The sequence below is a fragment of the Gopherus flavomarginatus genome, chromosome 19 (genome assembly GCF_025201925.1).
Source record: "Gopherus flavomarginatus isolate rGopFla2 chromosome 19, rGopFla2.mat.asm, whole genome shotgun sequence".
Taxonomy (NCBI): Eukaryota; Metazoa; Chordata; order Testudines; family Testudinidae; genus Gopherus; species Gopherus flavomarginatus.
In genome coordinates, this window is record NC_066635.1 from 23,908,872 (window position 1) to 23,935,687 (window position 26,816).

Here is a 26,816-nt window from a genome sequence, read left to right on the forward strand (position 1 = left end):
AGAGGGGCTGCCAGTCCACCCTGGTTACAAGCCCCCACCAGTTAGCTGCAATGGGCTGCTCTTCCTGCAAGCAGTGGACAAAGCAGGCGACTGCCAAATGACTTTAGAAGGGAGCATTGCAGAACTTTAAACGAGCATGTTTCCTAATTGATCAACAACGTAGCAGCGAAAAAATGTTAGCTGGGATGACTTTAAGAGGAGTTACTGTAGTGGTTGTGGGGCGGGTCCATAAGTGGTGCTCTCTCTCAATCAGTACTGGACCAGTGCCCTTGCATAGTGCTAAGACTGAGAGGTTGTGTGTTTCTGGAGGTCTCTCTCTTTGTAGGAGATGTAAAATAGTGGTCTCTACTTCTTTGATTTGTTACATCCCAGATTACTGGGAGTTCTGTGAATGAATACACTGAGGTTCTGTCATATCTCCACTACAGCTGCAATTATTATGTTGGGGCATTTGTCAAATGTGACACTATTTGGCTTTGGTCCCACACACCCTGCCCATCTTTTCCAGGTTATAGCATAGTTACAACCTGGTTTGATTCTATCTACACATAATTTGTCATCAGAACTTGAAAAAAACTACTGATCAAAGGTGAATAGGAAACTTTATCCGGTAAATGGGAAAGCGTCAGAAGAATTTAAGCTTTCTCTCTGCAACCATAGATTTCTTTCTAATGAGAATCTGCATGAGGTCATGCTCTGAAGTTCTGCCTTTCTGAGTCTGCAGACAGAAATTTCTGGCTCTAATACTTTGGGCTTCCCAAAGTCTCTTGCATGTTCTGGGCAGTTTCGCTGTTGCTATTCTGAACTGTGGGTAACAGCAAAACTGGCAAGAAGCAGCAGGTCTGTTCTGCTCCAGGGGAAAGCTTCAAATACAGAGACCCTTGCTCAGGGTAGCTAGGAGATGGTTGATGTGTGGGTGAGTGTGTGTGCCCTTTTTTCCCATTCAGAAGCTTTTGAGGGTGGCCTTCCTGTTTCTTAGAAATTTACTGAATGGAAGCTGATATGAAAAATAGGTCTGGGCTAAGACCATGGTAGGACACTCGGTACCTTCACCCTTCCCAATAGCTGAAGACAGGAGGCTGCTCCTAAATCATTCCTGGTGTTGGTCCACCCCTCTTGTATCAACCTCTGACTATCAGGTGTCTAGCAAAGTTTACTATTACTGAGAATACTTTTTATAGCAACTTCCGTTTCCACTTTCCAAATACTAAGCTTCACGACCTGCCCTGTGAAGTAAGAAAGTATAGATTCATAGATTCCAAGGTCAGGAGACACCACTGTGATTATCTAGTCTGACTTCCTGTATAATGCATGCCAAAGAATTTCCCAAATAATTCCTAGAACATCTCCATTTTATAGATGGAGAAACAGCTGTAAACAGGGTGTCTCATCTGTTCCTCCCACCCAAGAAACTACTGCATTGTAATTGGGTTACACAGTTGTATGGAAGCTGGGACCTTAAATTCAGTACTAACATAATTTAATACTGAATCAACTATCTGCTTTATTGAACATGTCCACGTGTCACAGGCATCTACCCAGCACTGACTATAAAGTCCTCTCTCATTCATCAGGCCTGCTGTACTAGAAAGGTGCCAGAGTGCCTTTCTTACTAAGGCTGGACTTGGCTTTTCATTTTGTTTTGAATGGAGACTAGTGTCACCTCCCCAGATTTACAGTACATAATCTGTGGATAAAGATTGGATTTTCTGTTTATTTTCAACTAGATCTGTTTGGTTTAAGTTAAAATTAATGTAAAAACTAGGAGTGTTTTCCTTCTGCAGTGTCTGGCTACTAAATGGCTGAGTTATTCTTCACACTTTACATATAGTTAAAACTTGTTGCCTGTTGGTTTGAATGTACATTTTGAAGAAATTTTGTGTGTAATTAAGCACAGGAAGATAATCATTAATGATCTGTCTTATTATAGTCACAATTTTCCTTACTCAGGATGGCTACCATTTCCCAAAACTTACCGTAAGTAAACTGAAACTACCCAAAGCATGCCAAGCTAGATCACATCTTGAGTAAATTTTATTTTATGAGCTTTTAAAAGAAAAAAACATAGTGTTAGAAGGCCTTTGTTTTGAAAGTCCCTTTATAAAAGGGAGAGGAATTCAATGAAGTCTGAGTAAGTTAATACAGACCACTTTTTGGATACAAACAAGTTGATTTTCCTATTTCTTCCCAAACTTTCAGGGTCCAAGTAGTCTCTCTGCTGAACCCTGGACTGGGCAGTGCATGTTTGTTTCAAGTGTGATAGAGTGCTCTAAATACAGCTTTGGAGCCTTGGCCTGGCCCTGTAATCATTCTGCTTACTGTCTATTCTACATCTCCCCTTCTTTATCCTAGACTAAGGATAGACCTTCAACACCTGGTAGGAGCTACTACCTACATCTTGTTGCCTGGCAGCTCACACTGCATATTTAAAAATGCAAAATTAACTCTAAAAATAGATTTCCCATGATTTGGATGCTTTCAGTCCACTAAAATGAACCATAGATTGGGATGTGAGCATAAAGGGGAATATTATCTACCCTACCCTTTGATCTTTGCTTATATAAGATGAGAAATGCTGTTGTGTTCTGAAACATTGCTGTTAGAGGAATAGAGGCTAAAGGAGGGGATTGAGAAGCTAGACTTCCATGTTCTGTCCCTTGCTCTGCCACTTCCTCCAAAGCCTCAGCTGATCTGTTCATGTAATAGGGCCCCCATCACTGGAGTATAGAGCACCTTGCAGACTTTAACTTATCCTCTCATACCTGACAAGAAAGAGATTATCCCTTGTATAAGTGACAGTTGAAGCTCAGAGTGACTAAATGACTTGTCTAAGATCACATGGCAGAACCAGGATTTATACCCAGGTCTCATGAGTCCAACCCAGTGTCTTAATTACAAGATCGGCCGTCCTTCTATTTAATTTCTGTCTTGATTGTATGCATCTGTAAAATGGGATATGTGCAATTTATGCCTGTCTCGGAGTGATTGGGAGGCCAAAGTAGTGTTAGTAAGGTTCGTTGAGATGCCTGGATGGAGGACCAAGAGTTAATAATTAAAATTTGGAAGCAAGCTGTAAAGGGGTGGAACCATTTTCTGGTCTTTTGGCTAGCAAAAATGCAAAATATAAATGGGCCAACCAGCAAATATTAACCTAAAAGCTCCCCTTCCCTCAACCACCTGCATGGGTCTGAACACTAAAAGCAATTAACTGGCTCCATTGCAGCAGAGATCAGAGACGCCCACTCCTATAGCAGGACAAGCTATTGAGTTTTTTTTCAGGTAGTAAATTATCAGTACTAAAAGTATCTTTAGAGTTAACCTTTCTACGTAGTCAGTAGATACATTATGGAATTAATCAGGTGCTGCTATTTCGGATCTAGGTAGTTATGAAGATAGACTGAAACTATGTATTTTAGAAACTCTGCACCTTTGTGTTTTGGTTTTTTGTTAACACATATTTAGTGAGAAGCATTGTTAATGGCTTTATTTTGGCCCAGCTAACCAAGCATTAGTGGAATTGCATGGTGGTTTGCAGTGGGTAAGCCACACAAACAATTTCATGTTTGTTCACATCATTGCTAGCAGCTTCCTTTGCAGAGCAACACTGTCATTCAGATTAGGGCTTTAGTTCAATTATGTCTAGTTAACATTTATTGCAGAGAGCAGTGATAATTACTTCCAAGTCAGTTTGTTGGCCGTGGTTATCCGAAGGCTAAAGTACAAGTTGGATGGATTTTAATAACTGATGTGATGTATTGATCTTCCTTTTTTTTAAGACCTCATTTATACCAAAGGCCAGAAGCTGTGTAAAACTCCATTTTACAATTAAAACCTACTGTTCTACTGTTCAGCAGATGTGTAGTGCTGTATTTTAAAATCTATTAAGACCAGCCTAAAATGGCTTTTTATATTCAAAAATCATATATTGGAGCTTGCTGCTTTATCACAATAAAATGGATTTGATGGTACTGATGTCATTCACAGTAATGCGTAACTGTTATGAGATTATAGATGTGATATTTTAGTCTTTTGGCTGCATTTTAACTTCTGTTCAAAATTACAGATATAGATTTGAAGCCGGGTAGCCCTACTTGATAGCTTTCAAGTCCATAAGGGTTGTAATGTTGCCAGTGTTTGTTTCGTGAACTCTTACTTTAAAGCCCCTTAGTTTTCTGTTTTGAATGTTACCTTCAGTGGGTTGGGGGAAAGGGCAAAAAGTGGGCCCATATACATTTCAGTTTCTTCTTTTGCGCTTTTCAAGCTAATTAATTTTGTTGCCTGACTAACATTATAAATGGTGGTCAGCCTAAAAGGTGAAATTGTTTTCAAGCAAAATCTTAATTAAACTGCACGGAGCAAAATTGATTTTTAACCGCTTACAGAGATCTAGAAGAGAACTGCCTTGATTCAGATAATCAAAAAACTTTATATTGGTAGAAGTTGAAGTGACACTTCAACTCATACAGAAGACAGGTCTCCATTTTTCATTGCTTCTCTCCTTGTTTACCCCCAAATACACTTGCTAGAGTGATTTATTGCTGTATCAAGAAAAGCCGCCTCCTCTGTAAGGTTTCTTTGCAATTTTCTGCTTATAAAATGTTAAGAGGCTGTTGCATGTGTTGTCTATGAATACAGTGCTGGTTTGATAGTTTAGTTATGAAAAATGGTTAGATATGTTCAATATATTGTTCCTCTAGTAGGTGACAGCAAAGATCCTACACAAGGATGTTTCTGTGTGGGTTTCCAGAAATGGAGGAGTGGCGGAAAATGGGAGAAGGGTAGAGCAGGAAGTCTGGGAGATATGCTGATGATATCAATCTAGACTTTGTATCAAGTGGTGAAACTGACTGAAATTGTAATAAATACCAATGTTGGCTAGCAGGGATGGTGTGTGGTATGCATATATGCTCTTAAAATGTAATGCAGTGCTACTTGGTGTGTATTATGAAAGGAGACAAAAATGTAACCCCTAACTACTACTACTAAAATATGCTGATTCTTAAATCACTGGCCTTCTCAAACTGACACTTGTAATGCTCTGACCTTTTTGAAAATATAGAATTCTTCCTTTCAGTATTGTGTGAATTATGAAAACAATTCCTGCCCATGTAATTGGTATGAATGTGCTGAGGAAAACATCATATATACTTCAACAACTAGACTAGGGTGTAGTTTGGGAGAGCAAAAAGGAATGAGCCTCAGTCTTCAGTAGTCTGTAGTTTTGTCTTTAGTATCTTAACTGGGAGTAAACAAGACAGTTTCACTAGGAGCATGAAAATCAGCTTGCATTCAGTTAATTTGTAGCAGGCACTTACATATGCTTGTAGTAAAGCAACTTTACGACCCTAGTTTGTCCTGGAGCATTTTATACAGGCTGAACTTAGTTATGCAGTGTGTATTCGGGATTTTTTCATAATAATGCATTGTTACTATTTATGAAATTTAATGCAGCTTCTATATGAATAAGGGGAAGAAGTGAAGCACATCATGAGCCATAAGTACTTAAAGCCCTCACAGGGCTTAAAGGACCCCAGAGTGCTGGAAACGTTTAATAGCTTTGAGCTTTTCTTTTGTGTGGGTAGTTTCTGTTGCCTTCTCAAATCTCTGAGCTTTGTGACCTCAGTTGTGAAGGTCTATAGTTAATGTTTGAAATTCCAGCATGCATGTTTATTTTCATGAGTCTAAAGTTAGACTTCACCAGCTTACATTTTTCTAAATCAGACCTGTTTCTCATATTTCATTGGCCTGTCAGTTTTGTGGAGACCATTTCCTTTGCCTGTGTGAGAGTTTCAGGCAGCATAGTATGTTTGAAAGCTCAGCAAAATCTTTTAATTTGAGCATGTGATCTATTTATTTCGTAGCAGAACTTGTGAATTAAGAGTAATGGGACTTTACTGCTAGCACGGGGCTGTTAAGAACAAGTAGTTTACTCTATGCTGTACAAGACACCAGAGGCATCTATGTTCCCCGATAGAGCTGCCATCTCTGAAGTTTATTTTCCGGTTGATAAACATAGAACTTAAAATTTCAAGAAAATTCTACTATGGCAACCTCTGAGAAGTCTCTTGCTAAAACTGATGGAGCCCTTCCGTAGATAGCTTGGTTTAGGATGAAGTTAAGTGTAGATCTCTCTGCCCTGTGACAGCTGAAATAGTTGACAGGTTTCAGAGTGGTAGCTATATTAGTCTGTATCAGCAAAAACAACGAGGTGTCTTTGTGGCACCTTAGAGACTAACAAATTTATTTGGGCATAAGTTTTCATGGGCTAGAACCATTTCTAGCCCATGAAAGCTTATGTCCAAATAAATTTAAGTCTCTAAGGTGCCACAAAGACACCTCATTGAAATAGTTGAGTCCACTCTAGAAATGGGGTACAGAATGCTTTCTACTATCCAGACAAAACCGTACATACTCTGCCTTCTTCATCTCAATTGGCAATTTAATGGTGGTAAAACATACTAGGGGCGTTCATGATTAGTCCAAAACAAAGCATTATAAATCCAGAAAATTCAGAACTAAGCTGAAAAAAAAATTCAGCTAAGGCATGCGAACAGCCCCAACCCGGCCCTATGGTGATGAGCTATAATAACTACACGTTTACGATGATGACAGTCTAGTGTTGTGCTCCCAGATTAGATGTGATGGAGTTTTAAAGAGTCAGTGTTTTTATCTTCTGACCTTAAAAATCACCAATGGAGTTTTTTGTCCGGGAATTTTTGTTTTTTAAAAAATTTTAAAATTTCACAAACAAGAAGCCCAAAGAGACTGCTATGTGCAATATTTCTAGTGATTTGATTATATGTAGTGTCAGCTTTAAATCTATTTTTATACTTAACTTTTAAGGGCAGATTTAGTGATACATCAGGCAGCCAGCGCACCCAGTTAATCTGGGTTTTCAGCTGCTTTGCATTGCTCTAGCAGCGTAAAGCAGCCAGAATATACTGGTGAATCTAATCTTTCAGTCAATTACAAATTAGTTGGGTGCGTTAGTGTGTGAAGAGCATTGGGAGGGAGCAAAGAAAGCTCAGAACTGAGTCCTAATGTGTCCTCTGTAGCTGCCTCAGTTCTCCCAACGATGCTGCCTCAAAGGACAGTGATAAGGGGAGCCTTGCAAGCACTGATGCCTAAGTTAGTGTGCAGCCTTGGAGTCTTCATAAAAGGGACAGTTGGGCCTGGTTCAGTCTCTCTCCTACAGCGGACTCATTCCAACCAATAGAGCTGATGCTTTTATTTCAGCTGGTGAGGAAGGGTTGAGTTGCTTCTGTCCCAACGGTCCACTCAAGAGTTAGCTGACCCTGTCTCTAGCCTATATAATTATAACAATTAGATAAAGTGTTTGCATTAATTCATTATGAAGATCATTAAGGACAAAAAAACCTGACTTACTAAATTTATTAGAAAACATGTTAATTTGTAACTGATCAGCTAATGAATTTACTTGTAAAATCTTAGAATATTCATTGTGTTCTCAGAGTACGTTCAGGGACGGGTATACTGTATTTTTCATTTTAAAAAAAGAGAGATTGAAGCATGTCTTAAAGGACAAAATGGAGCTCAGCTTAACTATGGTGTCATAACCAGTTCCTCCGTAATGTTTTGTTAGCACTGCTAGAACACCTACATTGCTTCTCTTAATATCCACTGGTTCCCTGGCCATTATGAATTAGATTATTGGGAGTCAGCCTACAGTGGAGACCAAGAAAAGGTGGTGGTTCTTTTAAAATGCTTCCATTTTTAAAAAAAAAATCATAAATAAAACTCTTCCTTTTAAGATATGTTTTGTCTTTGTCATCAGAAATCTATGTGCAGATCTCCTATATTTAAAATGAGTAACTTAGGTTGTGGGCTCCTACGTAGAATGAACTAGGCAAAGCTTATTTTTGCAGCCTTTTAGCAAACATAAGCTGTGTGTAAGTTGTAGATGAAATGGAATTCTCAACTATGTAAATTGGTATGCTTTCGACACCAAGGAAATGCTGCTTTCCTCTGATAGGAGTCTGACCACTCTGAACTTACTGCTTTCTTGGGCTGCTTTTAGCCACTTGTTCACATTTTTAATGTGGCATTGTCCTGTTCATTGCTGTAGGTATGTGTATGGCATTGATGCTCACTGTGGCTCTTCAGCAAGAGGTTTGCTCCTAAGAGTCACAATACTTTAAGACTATAATTCTATTTAAAGACTGAACAGTTAAATAAATCCTCTGCATATCTCACCCTAGGAAATGTTACTTCTTCAGTCATAAAGTATTGTTAGTGCAGTTTGTACTTTATATGGTGATGCTCCTTTTGTGTTTTTTTAGGAGGAGTACATACAAAAGTTGTTATATAAAACATTAGAGCAGTGGTTCTCAAACTTCTGTACTGGTGACCCCTTTCACATAGCAAGCCTCTGTGTGCACCCCCCTCCTTAAAAATTTAAAAACCCTTTTGTACATATTTAACACCATTATAAATGCTGGAGGCAAAGCAGGGTTTGGGGTTGAGGCTGACATCTCATGATCCCTCCATGTAATAACCTCGTGACCCCCTGAGGGGTCCCGACCCCCAGTTTGAGAGCCCCTGCGGTAGAGGCTAAGAGCTGTTTTAACCATGAAATGAGAGAGCACCAGATCCTGGATTAGCCACTGTTTTTAACAAAGTACCAATGAGATGCTGACAGGACCTGATGATGATTAAAATCTTCTGCATTGCTGAAGTTTGTGTTGGAACTCTGTTATCTTTGTTCATTGTCTACTCTTCTCTGAGAAACAGGCCTCAGTTATGCCAGACTTGTGAAACTAATAGAGGAGTGAGGAAAGAGAGCGTAGATACTTTCTGCTGAATCTGAGCTTTTTCTTACTCAAGTGAAGCAGTAAAAGTATATAAAGGAAGAATGCCAAAGTCTGTAGCAATTTATAATGGTTTTGTCATCTTTGGTTTAAAAGGCATCTGAATGCTTGTTTTGTCTTTTGTTCTTGTTGGGCATAATTTGGACGAGGGAACTGTCCACAGGATGCCAGGAAAGTTCTCATGGAATTCTACAGCTTTGTTTATATTCATGAATAAGTTTTCTTCAATGTAGAGGCCAAGCAACGTGTCTCTTCCTAAAATAATTTAAGCTCTGGATGTGCCAGCACTGAGGGGTTTTTTTAAATCTCAGTGAGAACTGAGTCTGTTACAGGCTGAGACAAATTACAGATTCAGGTTTAGAGGTCTTAAAGAAAATGCAAGATTTATGAGTTTAATGCAGTTATTACCATATACTAATGATTAAATATAGAGCCAAAATGAAGTTGTTCTCTTGGTGTTTTGCATAATTATCTGAATTCTGCACTGCCTGGAGAGTTGTGTGTATTTATATTGCTCACAGGATTGCCAGTGAATTCCTTAGTGAATTTTCAAAGGGCTGTGTGTTTTGGGCTTGTCTGCCTCGATCAGTAGCTAGAATTGTCATGCTGGCTTTTCAGTGCCCAAAATTATGGTGAGCTCCGTGTCTACACTACTCACAATTGGCACTTGTTTGCTCGTATAACTTACTTGACAATGTACTTGGGAGACTTGCTGATGATGATATTTTGAAAGTATTCATGCTATGAAGATAGTTTTTTCATAAATAAATATTTGCAGAGAAAAACCTATAGGATTTCCAGTGCTTGGTTTTGATCAATCAGTTGGCTCAATAAACAAGTTAATGTCTTGTACAAATTGACCAACTGTTATGACATGGATAACTTTGGTTATGTCTACACTGCAATTAATCTGCAACTGGTCTGTGACAGCTGATTCTAGGCTCAGGCTAAGGGACTGTTTAATTGTGGTGTAGACAATCAGGCTTGGGCTGAAGCCCAAGTTCTGAGACCCTTCCACCCCACAGAAAGTTCTCTGTTTTAACAAAATTTAGTGTGAAGATCCGTGCTTCTGGGTTACACCACATGGCCTTCAGTGCATGGTAGTGGTGAAATGATAATTCACGGTTTCATTTATTAAAACTGTCATTTCAACACAAAGCTGTTTGGGCATGTGTGCTTTACGGTGGGTATGTCATGGAGTGTATGCACACAACTTGTGTATCATTGATGTCAGTCCCATTGATCTAATGGGAACTAGTCTAGTCAGATCCAGTTTCAAATTCAGAAATTTTGTAGTACTCTCCAAAAAGGCATCCACATGGAGTTCTGGTACCCCTATAGCTCCAAAGAACCTCTACCTTCTTGTTGATAGCCCAAGGTTCTTGAACATTTGTAGCATTCTGTGGTGTTCTCATCTTCTTCATTGCCCACGACTGTTAGCCTATGGCTACTCTATAGCCATGTCAGCATAACTTCTGTCACTCAGGTGTGAATAAACCCAAGCAACGTAAATTACATTGACATAAGTGCTCATGTGGACAGTGCTATGTTGGTGGAAGAGCTTCTCCTGCTGACATAGCTTCTGCTGCTCGCAGGGGCTAGAGTAGTTACGCCAAAGGGGGAACTCTCTTCAGCTTAAAGCAGCTGCATTAGAGAGCTTCCAGTGGCACAGCTGCATCGGTGCAGCTGCGCTGCTGTAAACTCTTTGGTGTAGCCATGCCCTTAAAAGTTTCTTCTCACTGCGATGGCCACAGCTGATCCCATTAGACCATAGAAGTTGCTAAACTTCCTTGCTAGGGTACAGGATGTTTATTCTCAGTTTCCTTGTAGAGGTAGAGGGTTGTTCCAAGTGCTCCCAACTGCTTGAAAAGAATTTTGTTAGAAAACTTAGATTCAAGTGGATAAAGTTTTTTATCAGTTATGAAGCCCATCACTTTTCTTCTACAAAATCTATCTTGAGCAGTCTGAGCTTCAGATATTATCACTAAGATCTTGTTCATATGAGAATATAGCATCAATTTATTAACTAAAGGTGCAATTTCAAACCAGTATAGTTAAGGATTTGCACCAGTTTTCATGGACACTCATATTTTGGTTTAGTTGACATTAACTGGGAATAAATGTAAGCAGAACTGACACAAGGCACTCTAAAAGTTAACTGTACAACTTTAACGCATAGACAAGGCCTAAAAGTCCTACCCGCCTATATTTTTCACCCATACACATCCCTGTGGAGACCCAGATTTTGGCCTGCCTTCTGTTAGTAGGTTTCAAGTTCATCATTCCCTTAAATAATTTACCCGTGCAGTGCTGAAATTCCAGTGAAACATCTGCTTTTTGAGAGAACAGCACCTTTGTTCCCAGCACCTGGAGCAAAAGGGATTAACCTGTTAGTGTGGTGGCTGGTAAGTGCATGCAATCCACTGCCTTTATTTCCCCAAAAGCATCTTGTTGGGGTGGCAAGCACCTTGTGCAGAAGGCTGCTTTTTCTGAAGGTGCTTGTTTTTGTTTAACGAGGGTTCATGGCTCTACTGACTGAAGCACTTCCCACAAGGTGGCTTTTTGTTCTTCTCTAAATGGTGCAAGAATATCAGTTTAACTTTTTTTTTCTCCAGTATTAATTTTAAAATTATTTACCTGAGCAAACAAAACCCCATCATCACTTATCTGCTGACCTGCCATGCTGATAAATGGGCTGCTGTATTCCATTAAAGTCAGGATATACAGTACTTGGTATGGCTTCTTGGTGACAGTTGATCATTTTTCATTTGTTGACCTATCTCTGTGTTACCTTCAAAGTACGTTTTAAAACATAGGTTAGTCTTAGCCACCCTGACATGGTTCTGGACAATCAGTTTGTGTTTTCTATCATTGTGTCCTCACAGGATGAAACCTAAGCATATATGTCTGGTGTTAGTTCATTTACATCTGGGGCAATGTCAGTCCCACTAGCTAAGTCTTGTTAGTGTTATGAAGGGATTTAAAGGCTGATTTATCTGTGCTGAAAAAGCCATTTCTTAACTCCTATGCCTAGGTATAAATGCTTATAAAAGAATTATCCTCTTTAGGTAGATGTGGACCTACAGTTTCTATCTTCCTTCATTTTAGAAGTAGGTTTGATCTGTTTAGACCCGAGGCTGAAAAGGCAGTACTGTATAGGTTCCTTGTTAGGGGAGTTGTGTAACCCTGAAAGGGAACATAGTGTATGTCAGTTTTGCTCCTCTGTGCAATATGCTACATGCCACATAACTCTGGATATGGGTTATTCATCTGTCTTGTAACCTTCGGGGAAGCTGTTTTGCTTATAGATAAAATAACTTTATTGCCTGGGTTTATTAGGTTGCAGTTGTGCAGCTTTCTCCATTACTCAAGGACTATAGCTGTTTTATGTCTTGTCTTTGAACAGCAGTGTGGTAACTTCTTTTTTTTTTTTTATGCAACTCATTTGAACCAGGGTAGAAGGGCCTGTCATAGGAAATCCAGAACTCTTTCCCCATCAGAATAACCCTGCAAATACAAGTGCCAAAATTTATAGTTTGTAGGTTAAATGGTGGTAACCTTCCAATACAGGTGTACACTGAGTGCCAGCATTTTTCATTTCCCAGTTAGTGTACAGATGTCCCAGTTTAAAATGTCAGTTTAACCATCGCAACAGTTGGAAAGCACATTGTTTCTATAGATAAGTATAAGATATACTTTATCAACAATACTGCTAATTAAATTGCATTGGTGAGCCATGGGTCCCTCTCTCACATAGGGATGGCTGTTTGCTTCTATTCCATCACAGTACTCATCTGTGTATTATAACCTTTTAATTGTCTCTCTTTTGTTGCAGTGTGTGGAGGAGTGAATGCCCCATGTTGTGTTAGTGCCTGTCTGCCATGCTGGCCTGTCTACCAGGACCAGGTGACCTCTCCTTTCAGCTTCTTTCTTACCCGCAGATGAACACTGGACTTCAGAAATGTGAGTGGTGGTTTGCCTTCAGGATGTGGTTAATTGTTGAATCTGGCACTAGTATAGCTATGAAATAAACATTTAGGTACAGCAGAAAATCTATTTAATATTTGTCTTTTATGTTTTGTCGTGCCTTCAAGGCATCCATCAATAATGGTTGTGAGAAACAGCTATCAAAGTTCAAGCATTAGCAGCTAGCCATGCCTTTCTAGCGTTTGAGAGGTTAATTTTAATCATAGCAGTACAACACACTTAAATTCTTGCCTTTTTACTAAAAGCATTAGGCAGTGAAACAGTGCCTATTGATTTGACTTCTAATAGAATTTTTTTTCTGGTTCCTTTTCACCAAATTGAATTGAAAAGTAGGCACCAATAGAAGTTAAATAATTCTTAATGCAGAGTTGCTGAAGTTTATTTTGTTTATATAAGGTTGTACTGCATTCTAATAAAACACAAATAGTTGTAATCTGGCCAGTATTTCCAGTATTCAGAGTGTTGTCTTTCCTGTGGCTTTGACAATTTGTTCATAGAATACAGCGGTAACAAACAAATTCACTTTCACTAACCTCTTTCGTGCCTGTGACATTTGCACTAATATTTCAGGTGACCCTTCTATTCAGATGCAAGCATTAGTTTATTAAGGAAATGGTTTAAATCATCCTCTTTGTTCCCCCCACTTCCCCTCATCCTACTGAGATCACTAGAGTCACAAACTGATTCCACAGTTGGGGTGGCAAATAAAAAACTGTTCCAAGAGTGTTTATTAAAGAACTGGGTATAAAGATCCCCTTACATAAATGTACTTTAGCCTGTCCCTAGTATCTGCAACTTGTACATGGCGGAAATTCATGTCTCTTTGTTTAGCTTTTGATTTTGGACTTGCTATCACCTTTTCAAATCAAATGATTTACACTCCAATTATAGTCAAACTAAACAACATGTTATGATCTATGACTTGCTAATTCAGTTTGGCATGGGACTGTTGAGGAGTAAAGGTAATCGTCTACTAGTTATATAACTGGGGCCTACCAGGAGCGAACAAATTCTTGAGACACGTGTGTGTCTTACATCACAGTAGTTGTAATTTCCCCAAATGTTCTTTGTAATTGTAGTAACAGTTGTGGCGTTAACCCAATTAATGTTAACAAGCAGTGGGAAGGACTGCAAGCCAGCCTAGGGAAAGAACCAGTTAAAGAATATTTAGATGTATTCAAGTCATCAGGGCCTGATGAGATTTAGGGTGCTTCAGCTAGTTCCTTTAGTAATCTCGGAACCATTAGCAATTATTTCTGAGAACTCATGGAGAATGGATTAGATCCCAGAGGACTGGAGAAGGGCATGCATAGTACCTATCTTTCAAAGGGGGAACAAAGAGGGCCTATGAAACTATAGACCAGTCAGCCTAACATTGGTACCTGGAAAGATACTGGAACAAATTATCAATCAATCAATTTTTAAGCATCTAGAGGATAATAGGGTTATAAGTATAGTCAGTGCGGATTTGTCAAGAACAAATCATGCCAAATCAATCTAATTTCCTCCTTTGACAGGGTCCCTAGTGGATAGGGAAGTTGTAGATGTGATATATCTTGATTTAAGTAATGGTTTTGACAGTCCCACATGACATTCTCATAAGCAAACTAGGGAAATGTGATCTAGTTTAAATTACTATAAAGTGGGTGCAAAACTGAAAGATAGTGTCAGTGATTTGTTGTCAAGCTGGGGGAGTTTTTCTGGTGAGATCCCATGGGGTCTGTTCTGGGTCCGATCTATTCAATATTTTCATTAATACTATCCACTCCATTGTGCAAGTATCTTTTTATAAATTTTGCAGATGACACCAACCTGGCACTTTTTGAAGACGGGATTCGAATTCAAAACAACCTTGAAAGTTGGAGAATTGGTTTGAAATCAACAAGATGAAATTCAATATAGACAAGTGCAAAGTAATACACATAGGAAGGAAAAAATCTAATGCACAACTACAAAATCCTAGAATAACTGGTGAGGTGGTAGTACTGTTGGAAAGGATGTGGGGGTCTAGTGGATCACAAGTTGACTGGCTGTGACTAAGCTACGGCTTATGTTGGCATAATTTATGTCTCTCAGGAGGTGAATAAACCACCCCTCTGAGCAACATAAGTTACACAGACATAGACCTGTCCACACAGGTGCTTATGTCGGCAGGAGAGCTTCTGCCAACCTAGCTCCTGCCACTTGTGGAGGTGGTTTTATTATGCTGACAGGAGAGCTCTGTATGTGCAGGCAATCCCTGTGAGTCAACACTGTGGTGCAGTTGCAAAAAAGGCTAATAGGATACTTCTGTTAATACACCCCAGAATACTATGTCAGACACAGGAGGAGATTGTCCTGCTCTACTCAACACTGGTGAGTCCTCAGATAGAATACTATGTCCAGTTCTGGACCCCACGCTTCAGGAAGGGTATGGACAAACTGGAGAGAGTCCAGAGGAGAGCAACAAAAATGATAAGATTTAGAAAAACTGATCTACATGAGGAGATGAACAAAAAACTGGGCATGTTTAATCTTGTGAGAAGGAGACTGAGGGAGGCCCTAATACCAGTCCTCAAATACGTTAAGGGCTGCTCTAAAGAGACTGATCAGTTTTCCATGTCCACTGAAGGTAGGACAAGAAGTAAAGTACTTTCATCTGCAGGAAGGGAAATTTAGGTTGATATTAGAATATTTTCGGGTAGTTAAGCACTGGGATAGACTGCCAAGGGAGGTTGTGGCATCCCCGTCATTGTCGGTTTTAAGAATGGTTAGATAAACTCCTGTGAGAGAGGGTCTAGGTATAATTTGTCCTGTCTCAGTGGAAGGGGCTGGGCTGGGCATCTTCTCAAAGCCCCTTCTAGCAGTACGTTTTTGTGGTTGCAGCAAGACGATGTGCCCAGAACGGGGCTTTCACAATGTGATATGCAAGTAGACTGCCAGCTAATGGCATTTCCCCCCCCACCCCCCTGCTTCTTTCCCCCTTTCCATCTTAATAATATATGTAGTATTTTGTCTTTTCAGTTGAAGTATTGCTGACTAAAACTGCCTGGGAGGGGATAGAACTTACTGCACTTTCTCACAAAGAAAACCTACAATTTGTTAAAAGGGTTCCTTGGTTGGTGATCACTTCAGAGTATTAGAAAGCTTCATACTTAAGGGCAAATTTAGTGAAATCTTAATATATTTGCTTGGTGAGATTAGGGTGTGAACTGTGGGCCAATTTCATGCTGCATTAGTTCTATATTTTCTAAAGGTAACAGGCTAGCATCTCAGCTTGATATTGCCAGCTCTTTCCAGGCACCACTTAACATTGGACTGAAAGCACTACCATAACCTCATTTAGGCCTTGTCTACACGGGGAAAAGCCTGCAGTAGCTACTCCCACATTTACTGTGGCTGTTCACTGCATGACTTAGTGCACAATAATGTACTGCACTTTGGAAGCGCATTAAGCTAAACTGTCCAAGAAGTGCTCAATAAGTGTGTCCACACAGGGAGTTAGTGCTGAGTAGCTATTGCACTATGCATTTGCTCCCTAGCTTGCTGCTCACTAATTTTCCTAATGTAGACAAGCCCTTAGTGAAGAGTTTAGGTACTGTGTTTAAAAGAATTTAGCACATAAAGTAGCTGGCAGGCATTTAAACAGCACTAATGCTTAGCAGTTCCAGTTAGCTCTGATTTATATTGAAAATCAAGATGCCCCTCCGCGACAGATGTATTTAAGATTATTTGGTGCGTTTCTCCAAATCCAGTATATGCATAAATAGTCTTGCTCCTGGCCAAAGGAAAGCTGAGTTAATAAGCATTTTTAATAAACAATGCGTGGCTTTTTTGTTTGTGAATGGCTGGAGAAGAGGATTTGAAATAGTCCCATGCTTTTTATAGAAGCCTTAAGAAACTGTTTGACTACACTCGATAACCTTTAGTAATACAAGTTCAGAAAGCCTGAGGAATTTTTCTAGATATAGCTCTCTGGATCACATTGGTCTTCCATTCTATTTAAAGCTCTACATAGTTACCTTCTTTTCTGTCCACCTCCAAATGAAGGGCTTTTTTCTAAGGATACTATATGAAGGAGGAGCTACTAGATGACTTGTAAATATTCTCTTTTTGAAACTGATGGGGTGTGTGTATGTATATTAAAGACTTTGCAAAAAAAAAAAAAAAAAAAAACCAAAACAAAACTCAATTTTGTAAGATTTCAAGGGAAAGCAGAGTAACCCTGAAATTTGTCCTTCACCCATGTGTGGGATTTCCCATTGGTCTCTTATCTGCATTCTTTCTTTCCTTCTGCTTCTTAAATATAATACCGAAGACAATATCAAAATACTTGAGGCAAAGAATGCATTGTCAAAGAAGCAAAATGCCTTTTTATTGGGCAATTATCATAGTTTCCAATGCTGTAAAGACAGGTGCCTCAGGGCCTTAAAAGAAAAAGATTGATTGAGATGATGCAGATGGAGTAGCCACAGTTGAGACTAAGTGTGGGTTTTATATTCCTGGACTAAAAGACAAGTCCACAGGCTAAAATTAACTCCTGCCCAAAGACTGAGGGCTCTCATTAAACCTACAGAAAAATTGCAGTGGTTGAGAGCTTTACCCAGGAATTGGGTGTAGCTCTTTTTTTGTTTTGAATTTGATTATTGTAAGGACCCTTAAGGCTTGTTATACTTCACTGAATTTTAATGAAAACATAACCATAAGTAGGTTGCAAAGCTGTGCTTTAAAGCCCTAATGTGAAATGCACATAAAGAAAAATGTTAATTTTGTACTGAAATTAAGCAGAGAAACATGCCATTGCTAACAAGAAAATATTTCTGATATTGAGAGGTGCACATCTAATTGTTGTATGGACTGGCACAGAAATCTGAACTGATCACAAGCGATGAGGATGTAGAACAGCAAAGACACATTTTGTTTAAATTATGCTTGCTATTTTCCCATTCATTTGGTCAATTGAGCTAATCTGTTGTGTTTTTTCTATCCTACCTAATCCCCTGACTTCTTCACTGTAGTCTTGGAATCCCTGTACTGGTTCTTCAGGTCCCCTGAGTACACCTTAATTCCTATTTCTGACTTATTCACAGTTTTCTCTATTTTGTTGCCTAAATTGATCCAACAAAGATTAGAGTCTACTGTGAAGAAAAACTACTGGTGTAACATAATTACATTTTACGTCATATATGGGAGCCTCAGGAATACATTCACTTGATCAGTCCTAAGTAAGTTATGGATGTTTTTGCTAGTTCAGAGCAAGAGAGGCATTGACTCTGTTAACTAGAATTATATAGGAAAGAAGGGGGGAAGGTGAGGGAATGGGTTGTTAACTTCAGAGAGGCCTGTTCAAAGGTGATTTGAAAAATGGTTTGTCAGTTACTTAAGATGGGACATCAGGTTTCGTCTTGGCACATGTTTAACTTGAACTGAGGCTTGTTTTCAGTCTTAAAGTAAAACTATTTAAGGAACGCTGGGATTCAGAGCTATACATGATAGATGCAAACTGTTCAGTTTTGCATATTAAAATGTGATAAATATTTTAACTGCTTCCTTTGTAATGCATTGTCAAAGTACACCCAAGACCTTATCTACTGGAAAGGTGGCAAACTATCCAATATACTTTGTCACTAACAACATTCATTACCCAGTTCTGAAAGTCTTGTCTAGTTTTTCCATAGAATGTAAAAGAAAGAGGTCTTGAAGTGTTAAGTAGAAACCCTATCTGAAATTGGCCAAGTTCACACAACCCATGTTGCATAAAGGCATGGATTCCCTTCAGCCTGATCAGTTACTCTTTCATCAGAATTACCTAGCACTTTTCCAGGGTAGGTATCTCGGGAAAAGGCAGAGAAGATCAGAAGGAATAGAAGAACCTGCTAAAAATAAAGCCAACAAAGTTTTGAGAGCTGCTGACAGAAACCTGGCAACAGAGTAGCAGCATTGCTAAGCCTAACTTGGAGACAATCCTGACTTCATTAGAAATGCAAGAGCTCATTCAAAAAGAAAGTTAGAACCTGCATGACAGGGGGAGGTGAGACATGAGAACAAAGAGGATGTTTGTTACTGAAATACTCACTTGCTATTTCTCTTATTAGTAGGGAGGGTGGTAGATGGCAGTGCTTAAACACCACGGTGAAAGACAGCTCAGAAACAATGAAGATGGATAGGTAAACTGCCAGCTGCATATCTGAGTGCATGCTATTCTAAAGAAACAACTACTGTAGCTTATAAAGGATATGTTTAAGTTCGGTATAACTGCTTGTCCTTTTGGTATCCATCGCATCATCTCCTGCATTGCCATTGGTTTCTAAGGAAAGCTTTTCTCATAGAAGCAGTTCCCTACCTTCAGTTTTAGAGACTAAAATCATATGCTTTGCAGACAGTGATTGAATGGGAGCTATTAATGCTGCATAGACCTTAACCATTCTTGGCAGCTAACTTCTTCTTTGCTTTCCAAAAGCCTATAATCAAGTGCATATGTTCAAGCAGAGATTTACCTCCCTGGTAGCAGCATGATCTCTGGTAAGCCGTAGTTCCTAGGTCTCTTCCTCTTGGGACAGTGAGGTACCAAGCGCACTGGCAGTGGCCCTGCTCTGTTCTGGAGAAGTCAGCTGCAGAACCCCCTACCAGCAAAGCACTGCAGTAACATGTGGAGGAGCTGAACATCTTGCTCTGTTAGAGGGGAGCTGCTTTTTTGGTGGACAAAAACTGCAAGGTGAAAAATCAAGCAAAAAGGGAATGGGATCGAGGAAGGCACAAGCCTATATTGGAAGATCTATAAAATTGTTTTTAAAGCAATAGCTTATGAGAGGCAGCCAGTATAGCTGTGAAGGGAAATGTGCTGTCTGCGTGGAATGAGACTACAGCACTCTATAGGTGCATTCCACCCTCTTAGATTTTCAGACGCCTTTGCTCAAATGTACAGATGGCAGCCTGTTAGTCTATAAGGTGCCACAGGGCTCTTTGCTGCTTTTACAAATGACAGCCTGGTGCTCAACCTTCAGCCAGGTGGATATCTGCTAAGTGAGAATAAATGGAACAAGATGACTGTCTGGAATAATATTGCCCACATGTGGTAGGTAGATGTGCCTTAAGGATCTGTTGTGGTACCCTGATTTTAGCTGTTTGTTAGGATACTCTCCCAAACTGACCGTCATAGTGAATATAGAGATTAGTTGGGTAGGATGGACAGAGTTGAAAGGCACAAAATAATGCATCTTTACCAGAGTTGGAATTATACAGTATAACATGGCGAAACTGGAATTGCTAAAGACTTCTCAAAGAACCTTTGAATATTTGCCTGAGACGACAATTTAAAAAATTTAAATGCCCCAATTTCAGAATAATGCTGAAATTGAAATTCAAGAAGTGCTTAGATGACATGACTTTATATGGGGCTCTCACCAACACTCTGTGCATTTTTCCATTCTGGTCACTAACTGCTTTCTCTGTTTCCTAGACTAGAAGCTCAGGATTCCAAGAATGGATTAAGAATGGGGGATAGGGAGGGAGGACAGAGGCAGATTTAAATTCAGATAATATTAATTAGGCTGTGGCATTTCCCCCACCCTATCCAGCTTAGAAAATACCCTGAGGAGCAGGCCGTCTGATATGTTTGTAATGGCACATCTGTTTTGGCCATTACTCCTGCAAGGATTAATGTAACTACAAACATTTTCTGAATAAACTTAGTTTAAGAAATGGTTTGGTTCAAGTTTTACTCCCTTTGGGCTGGTCTTGCCTGAAGTTGAGTGGTGCGTCATGTTGGTTTCCACTGATGAAGAGAATCTGATAACTGGTGCTTGCCCGTTGGTTTTGGGAAGATACAGCTCTTATATTTTGAATGCTTTTCTACCATAACTTGCTTGTTCTGAGGGAAAGCCGTTTCTTACCAAGTCAGTACTGACTGATTCCCTCTCTCTCCACAGGGGACACTACACAGAAGATGAGATCTGCACAGTATCCTACCCCAGCAGAATTGGATGCTTATGCTAAGAAGGTTGCCAACAATCCACTGACTATAAAAATTTTTCCAAACAGCGTCAAAGTTCCCCAGAGGAAACACATACGCCGTACTGTGAATGGACTTGATACTTCAGGCCAGAGGTATAGTCCTTACCCGTCTCAGCCCACCACAAAAACAGGCCTGCTCGCGATAGTCAAATCTCCAGCTAAAGGAATTATCAAAGACTTTGACGGAACACGCGCACGTCTGCTGCCGGAAGCAATGATGAATCCCCCTTCCGCACCATACGTTGCACCTAGCACTTTAAACCACCCCCAGGCGCTTGCTCGCCAGCAGGCCCTTCAGCATGCACAGACTCTGCCACACCCCCAGAGTATACCGCAGCCACAAAGCTTAACACACCCTCAGGGTATACCGCAGCCGCAGACTTTGCCGCACCCTCAGAATATGCAGCAGCCACAGAGCTTGCAGCATCCGCAGACCATGGCACATCAGACTCTGCAGCACCCTGCAAACACTTTGCTGCAGCCAGGTTTACATGGAAGCAGAAAGATGCCAGATGCAGATGCACCGCCGAATGTGACCGTGTCTACCTCAACCATTCCCCTCTCTATGGCTGCCACTCTGCAGCAGAACCAACCACCAGACCTGAGCAGCATTGTGCACCAGATTAACCAGTTCTGCCAGGCCAGAGCTGGCATTAGCACTACCTCAGTATGTGAGGGACAGATTGCAAACCCGAGCCCCATAAGTCGCAACCTGCTTATCAATGCAAGTACCAGGGTATCGACTCACAATGTTCCCACTCCCATGCCTTCCTGTGTAGTAAACCCTGTAGATCATGCTGCTGCTATTCCTTCTTCTGCCTCTGTTAATTTACCCATGATAAACATCAACAGGGTGCCATCTGCATACCAGAATGAAATGAAATCAGTTGCATGGAACCAGCATCAGCTTGCACATCTCCAGCAAATGTGTGGCGATGCTGCTGGACCTACTGGACTTGCGGGGAAGCACCCTCAGAGAGAGATTGCAGGGCAAGGTTTTCCTGGTAAAACTTCAAACTACCCCCAAGAACTGTGCATGGGCCAGTCTTTCAACTTAAAGCCTCCTATTGAGAAGCCTACACCTTCCCCACCTGTGAATGGATTGCAGGGACCCTTGCCATATACTAATGGGCACTATTTCCAGCCCATATGGAATAACATTCTGCCCACACCGAACAGTGACAGCTCTGGGTCACAGGACCTTGCCATGCCTTTTCATGCAGGACAGCCAGCAGGGGCGCCACTAGATTGTGCAGCAGGAGCTCATTATAGAGCCGGTGCTGGTTCGTCCAGCCAGAATAGTGTGATGCAGACCATGGATTACCTAAGTGGGGACTTCCAGCAGGCTTGCTTCAGAGATCAGAGTATGGCTGTGCTGGGAAAAGTCCATCGCCCTCCCATGAACCGAGCACCTGAACCAACTGATAGTCGAAATCTTCATATTCAGCACCCGGGGTATAGATAGGCTGCAGTCACTTTCACAGACAAAATTAGAGGTTTAGTCTTAATTTTAATTAATAAGTATTTTTAATTTGCAAACTTGTGTGATCATTATAATCATTGAAACAAGACTTTATGTGTATTTAAAAGCTTTACATCCATATTTTCTCCTGTTAGCATCAAATATATAACATGTATTTTTGTTTCAAATAACTTGATTACACTACTGCACCCACCAGCTGTTTCTTCACCACAGAATCCTCTTTGCTCAGCTTTTGCCTTCTGCTTGGTGACTACTTGCTGGTCTGTTAAGTTGCTGCAGGGTTCACAGTTGCATCTGATAGCCAGCTCTTAAAGAGCTAGGTAGCATAGATGCTTACATTTCCATTTAAATTTCCTCTGCAGATTAAGAACAACAGAATTTGTCAGGAAGTAGGGCTTATTTTCAACTCGAAAGCCTGTTTCATTAAATGCATTAAACATTGACCATTTGCACTGTCTGGAGGCTTATTTAATTGAAAAGGAAGCCTACCTTTGAAAGGGTTTAGCTAGGGTTATATATTTAGGCATTAACATAGGAAGAAGCTTTTTTGCTAGCTCTTGCAGAGTTCTGCGTTTATCATTTTGACTTTGGTCTATCTCCAGAGTGAAAAGTCCCTCACAGATCTTCTGGACACATTGCTGAGGACAGGGTATGGGAGTGGCAGTTTTAGGATGTAGGATGCATAGCTGCAATAGTAGCTGCCTCCTTCCTTCTTTGCTTCCACTTCACCATTTTAAAGCTAACTATGTCTGAACCCCTTGCTGCTAGGAGTCTAGATTTCCTGATACAAAGTGCTGTCTTGAGGTTTTATTCCAGGAATCTAGACCCATTGATGACCCCACAAAGGGTTCAGTTGCTTCTCCAGTAGGTAGAATTAATTTCAGGGTAGATAAGCGTAATTAGAAGTCTGTCTCCACTGTAAAGGAAGGGCACATAGTCACTTGCATGGTGTTCTCACATTCCGACAGCATCAGTGAAATGAAAGGTATTGGCTATGAAATGAAGCACTAACCATGAGACATGGTGAGACTTACAACTCTCTATTCTTGTATGTTAAAGCACCACCATAGATATGATAGAACAGTTCTTATATCTGGGAATTACCATTTAAGCTTTTTTAACTACTCTTTTCCCAGATTCTCTGTGCCTAACTACTACTTTTTCCTCCCCACGTCACCTAAAACAGCTAAATGAGTTGGTGACCAATAGAACACTAACTGTTGGATAACCTCAGTGTCTCATTCTCTTCAGCATATTGAAATGTCCCTTCTTTTAAAGCTAAATTTATTGTAAGTAGGAAGTTTCTCATCTCTCTAAGTGAGACGAATACTTGAACATAATGATCACAGTCGAGTTTGGAATTAAAAAAAATAAATGCATTGATTCTTTAGATGTACACTGGCTACAAATATTGCTCTACACTGTAACTTAAGTGTAATATTTCTGTATGAATGTCGCCTGGTAGTGTGGGTTTGAGTAGCATTGTGTATGAGTGAACCCACTGGCCTCTGCCATTCACTGGCCTCCCTCACAGCCCTTTGAAAAACAAAGCCTTAAGTATTTGCTCCTTGAACTTTTCTTAATGAGCATGATTTAAAATCTTAAGACATCATCATACAAAATTAAAAAAAAAACCACAACAACTTACAAGTTTTGAAGTGATGTCATAGTTGGCTAGAGATTCTTAAAGATTTTCGTAAATGGAAAAAATTAGAAAACATTTATTTGTATTTTTTAATTTAGACGTGTAGTTCTGGGCTGTAACAAATATTTAGGTTTCAAAGCTTAGCAGAGTACGTTTTCTGATTCCTTGCGTAAGAGAGTACACTTATACCATGTCATTATTTAAATTCTTTTAAGTGTACTATAAACCGTTCTTTAGCGATTACTCTTTAGCGAAGTTAAGCAGTCTGCCTAAAGACAGATTAAATTATTTGTTGGCTTGTGTTGCCTTATATTTAAAAGGAAAAATTGCCTGATTGTGTTATGCCAAATGATAGCAACATGAAGTCCTAATTTATTGTTTATAATCGTATTCCTGCAGTCTTTGTGAAAACTGGTAAATATACATCTATGAAAGAACTAAAACCTAAGGCTTTTCATGCAATATTTTTCTGAATACATTATCTTGGAAGCCAAGGATTGAGCCTGAATCTGCTTCCTTTCCATTTTCCCTGTCGCCTTTTCCCTTCCTCCAAATTGATCTAGGGCTGTGCCATGACTTTACCATTTCCCACTAAGTTAGTTATTGTAAGGGGTTCTGCTACATGAAATACCTACTTTTTATTCAGTCCATTAGCCTGCTGCGAATCCAAACCCCTGACTGTGATTCTTCTGCCCTCCCCCCAAAACAAAGAGCTAGTGAAATCCCATGTTTTGGCTCTTGACGAAAAGTGGTTTAAATGTCTGAAGTTATGCTAATGTTACAGTAAACCATAGAAGATAGTCTGAGAGTCTTGTCAGGAGTTGTTCTGCACTATTAACTGCAAATAGAATCCTCACCTCTGAGACTTTGGCATGGTGCAGCAGGACTGTGAAGCAAAAATATTCAAGACACATCCAGGTAGGACATTCCATTAGCCTGTTCAAAAAATAAGAACAATTTTGCTATTAAAACCTACTCAGATATTTCACCTTGTTCTGAGTCCAATTTTTATTGAAAATAACTACATTTCTGCGTCAGTGTATGACTAACAGCTTTTTCTTATACTTAGAGATTTTTACCCTTTTTTATCAATGTTTTTGTTCACTTACATGCTTAGTTTATAGACACAACCTGTAAAAGAAACTTTTACTCCAACATGAACCCAGCAATAAGGGTCCAAGAAAGGGCCCCACTGGACATGCACTATTGTTCAAATGATGACAAAGGATAGAGTGGTACTTAGTATCATTTGGTAGAATCTTCTTATTTTGGGACTCTTTTATGCAGAGTGATGCTCTGATGTGTTTAGTAGGAGCCATGCTTTGGCTTCTAGAGACACTTTGCAGTATTCATTCAGTTTGATATTTTTCCTTCCTCCAGTTCCTGCTATAATTTTACTAATACAAAGATGAGTAACTGCTTCTAAGGAAAATAGAGCATTCTGGTCCTGTTCCATGCAATATTGAATGCTGTGAAAGTCTCCCTAGCTAGTGGAACACTGTTCTGCATGTGTTTAATTTGTACAGCACTTTTGTAAACTCTAGGCTTTCACTTGGGTCTTTGACATAGATGGGTGTCTTCCATTGGAATTTACACCACTGTTCTGATTAGAGCACTTCCAGCTTTCCACATCTTCTCCACTGAAAGGTCAACTGCTTATGACCTCTGATGCAAATCTCTTGCTTCCCGATGGGTGAAATCAATCTTGGACATTTATGGAAGAATTCTTTCCTTTGGGGGGAAAAGTAAGGAGCTAAATATTTCATGTGTTTTTCTCAATGAGCTCTGGACTATTTTATGCTGTGCTGTCAGCACCATAATCTATCCCCTCCTAATGCACTACACTGGTTCAGCAGAATATTGCTGTTCGGACACTTCTGCTGGTTTCTAATGACTGACTTCTGTCCAATGGAGGTTGTTACAAAACAGAGCAGAGAGGGGATAAGTGTGAAAGTGGTGTAAACGCTTCCAGTGGGAAACTTCCATCTCTGCTGTATCTTTTCTATTGAGCAGGGGCTTTGAAGCTGTTAAATCATCAGCCCAATTTGTTACAGCCCAAAGTTAACATTTTATAATGACACTTGTGAATTTTTTTTTCTTAGAGAACCTTTTCTGAAGCGTATGATGTGAAAGATGTCTCCACAGAACTCGGCCATTCCCGTAGAAACCAAACAGAAATGTTTGCTGGGGTTTGCTGTGGAGAGAATTGGGAATTGCTGCTGTATTTCATTAAAACATATACTGATTATATACACTGCTTCTCATGTGCTACGGGTATAACGAGAATCTTTTCTTTTCTATTTTTTTTTCTTTTGGTCTTCAGGAAAAATAAAAAGTAAAGCCCAAAAGTCCTTTTCCCTCTGCCCTTTCTGCTGTTTTTATGCAGTGCGAATGTATGAGGCTTGTTTGGCCTATGGTATTCAACTGATGTAGCCAATGGCTGCAGGATGGACGTTTGCTGTAATAGTCTAACTTCTGGCCAAACATATTCCCAGAAAAATTTGAGAAGGACTTCATCTAGGATTTCAAATACTTTAGGAGCATCCTAGAGATCCTTCTGCAGTAAAAGCACCACGTACTTCTGTGAGACTATTATGTCGTGGAAAACTGCAGGCCAAAAAATGGTGAAATTCCTGAAGACGTCTGTTTGAGGGCTGGGTTTTCTCCGTTCCTGGTCTTTCTATCTCAAGAGCTGTGGGGATGTTATTTCCCTTTTAGTTTGATGTCATGAAAAATTGTTCTTACTTTGAAAACTTGAAAGTTACTGTCACTGTCCTCCTGTCTCCTCTCCACTGCCTTTTTTAGGTAGAGTGGAAATGAACTCTCCCCAGATGCCAGTATGAGTGCTTTGCCAGCTCGAAGACTTTGAATGAAGCGCAAA

General features: G+C 39.9%; 1 protein-coding gene across 5 annotated transcripts in view; it reads left to right on the forward strand.

Moving 5' to 3' along the window:
- Positions 1–26,286, forward strand: part of FAM222B (family with sequence similarity 222 member B) — a 49,090-nt gene extending 22,804 nt beyond the window's left edge. For 4 of the 5 annotated variants that reach the window (XM_050929552.1, XM_050929549.1, XM_050929551.1 and 1 more), the window contains exons 2-3: positions 12,664–12,791; positions 20,723–26,286. In XM_050929552.1, coding sequence (XP_050785509.1) covers positions 12,710–12,791; positions 20,723–22,272 — 1,632 coding nt within the window. In that variant the 5' untranslated portion in view covers positions 12,664–12,709 and the 3' untranslated portion in view covers positions 22,273–26,286. The remainder of the gene's footprint in view (positions 1–12,663; positions 12,792–20,722) is intronic. The other variant, XM_050929553.1, reaches the window with a different exon arrangement.
- The last annotated feature ends 530 nt before the right edge of the window (positions 26,287–26,816 follow it).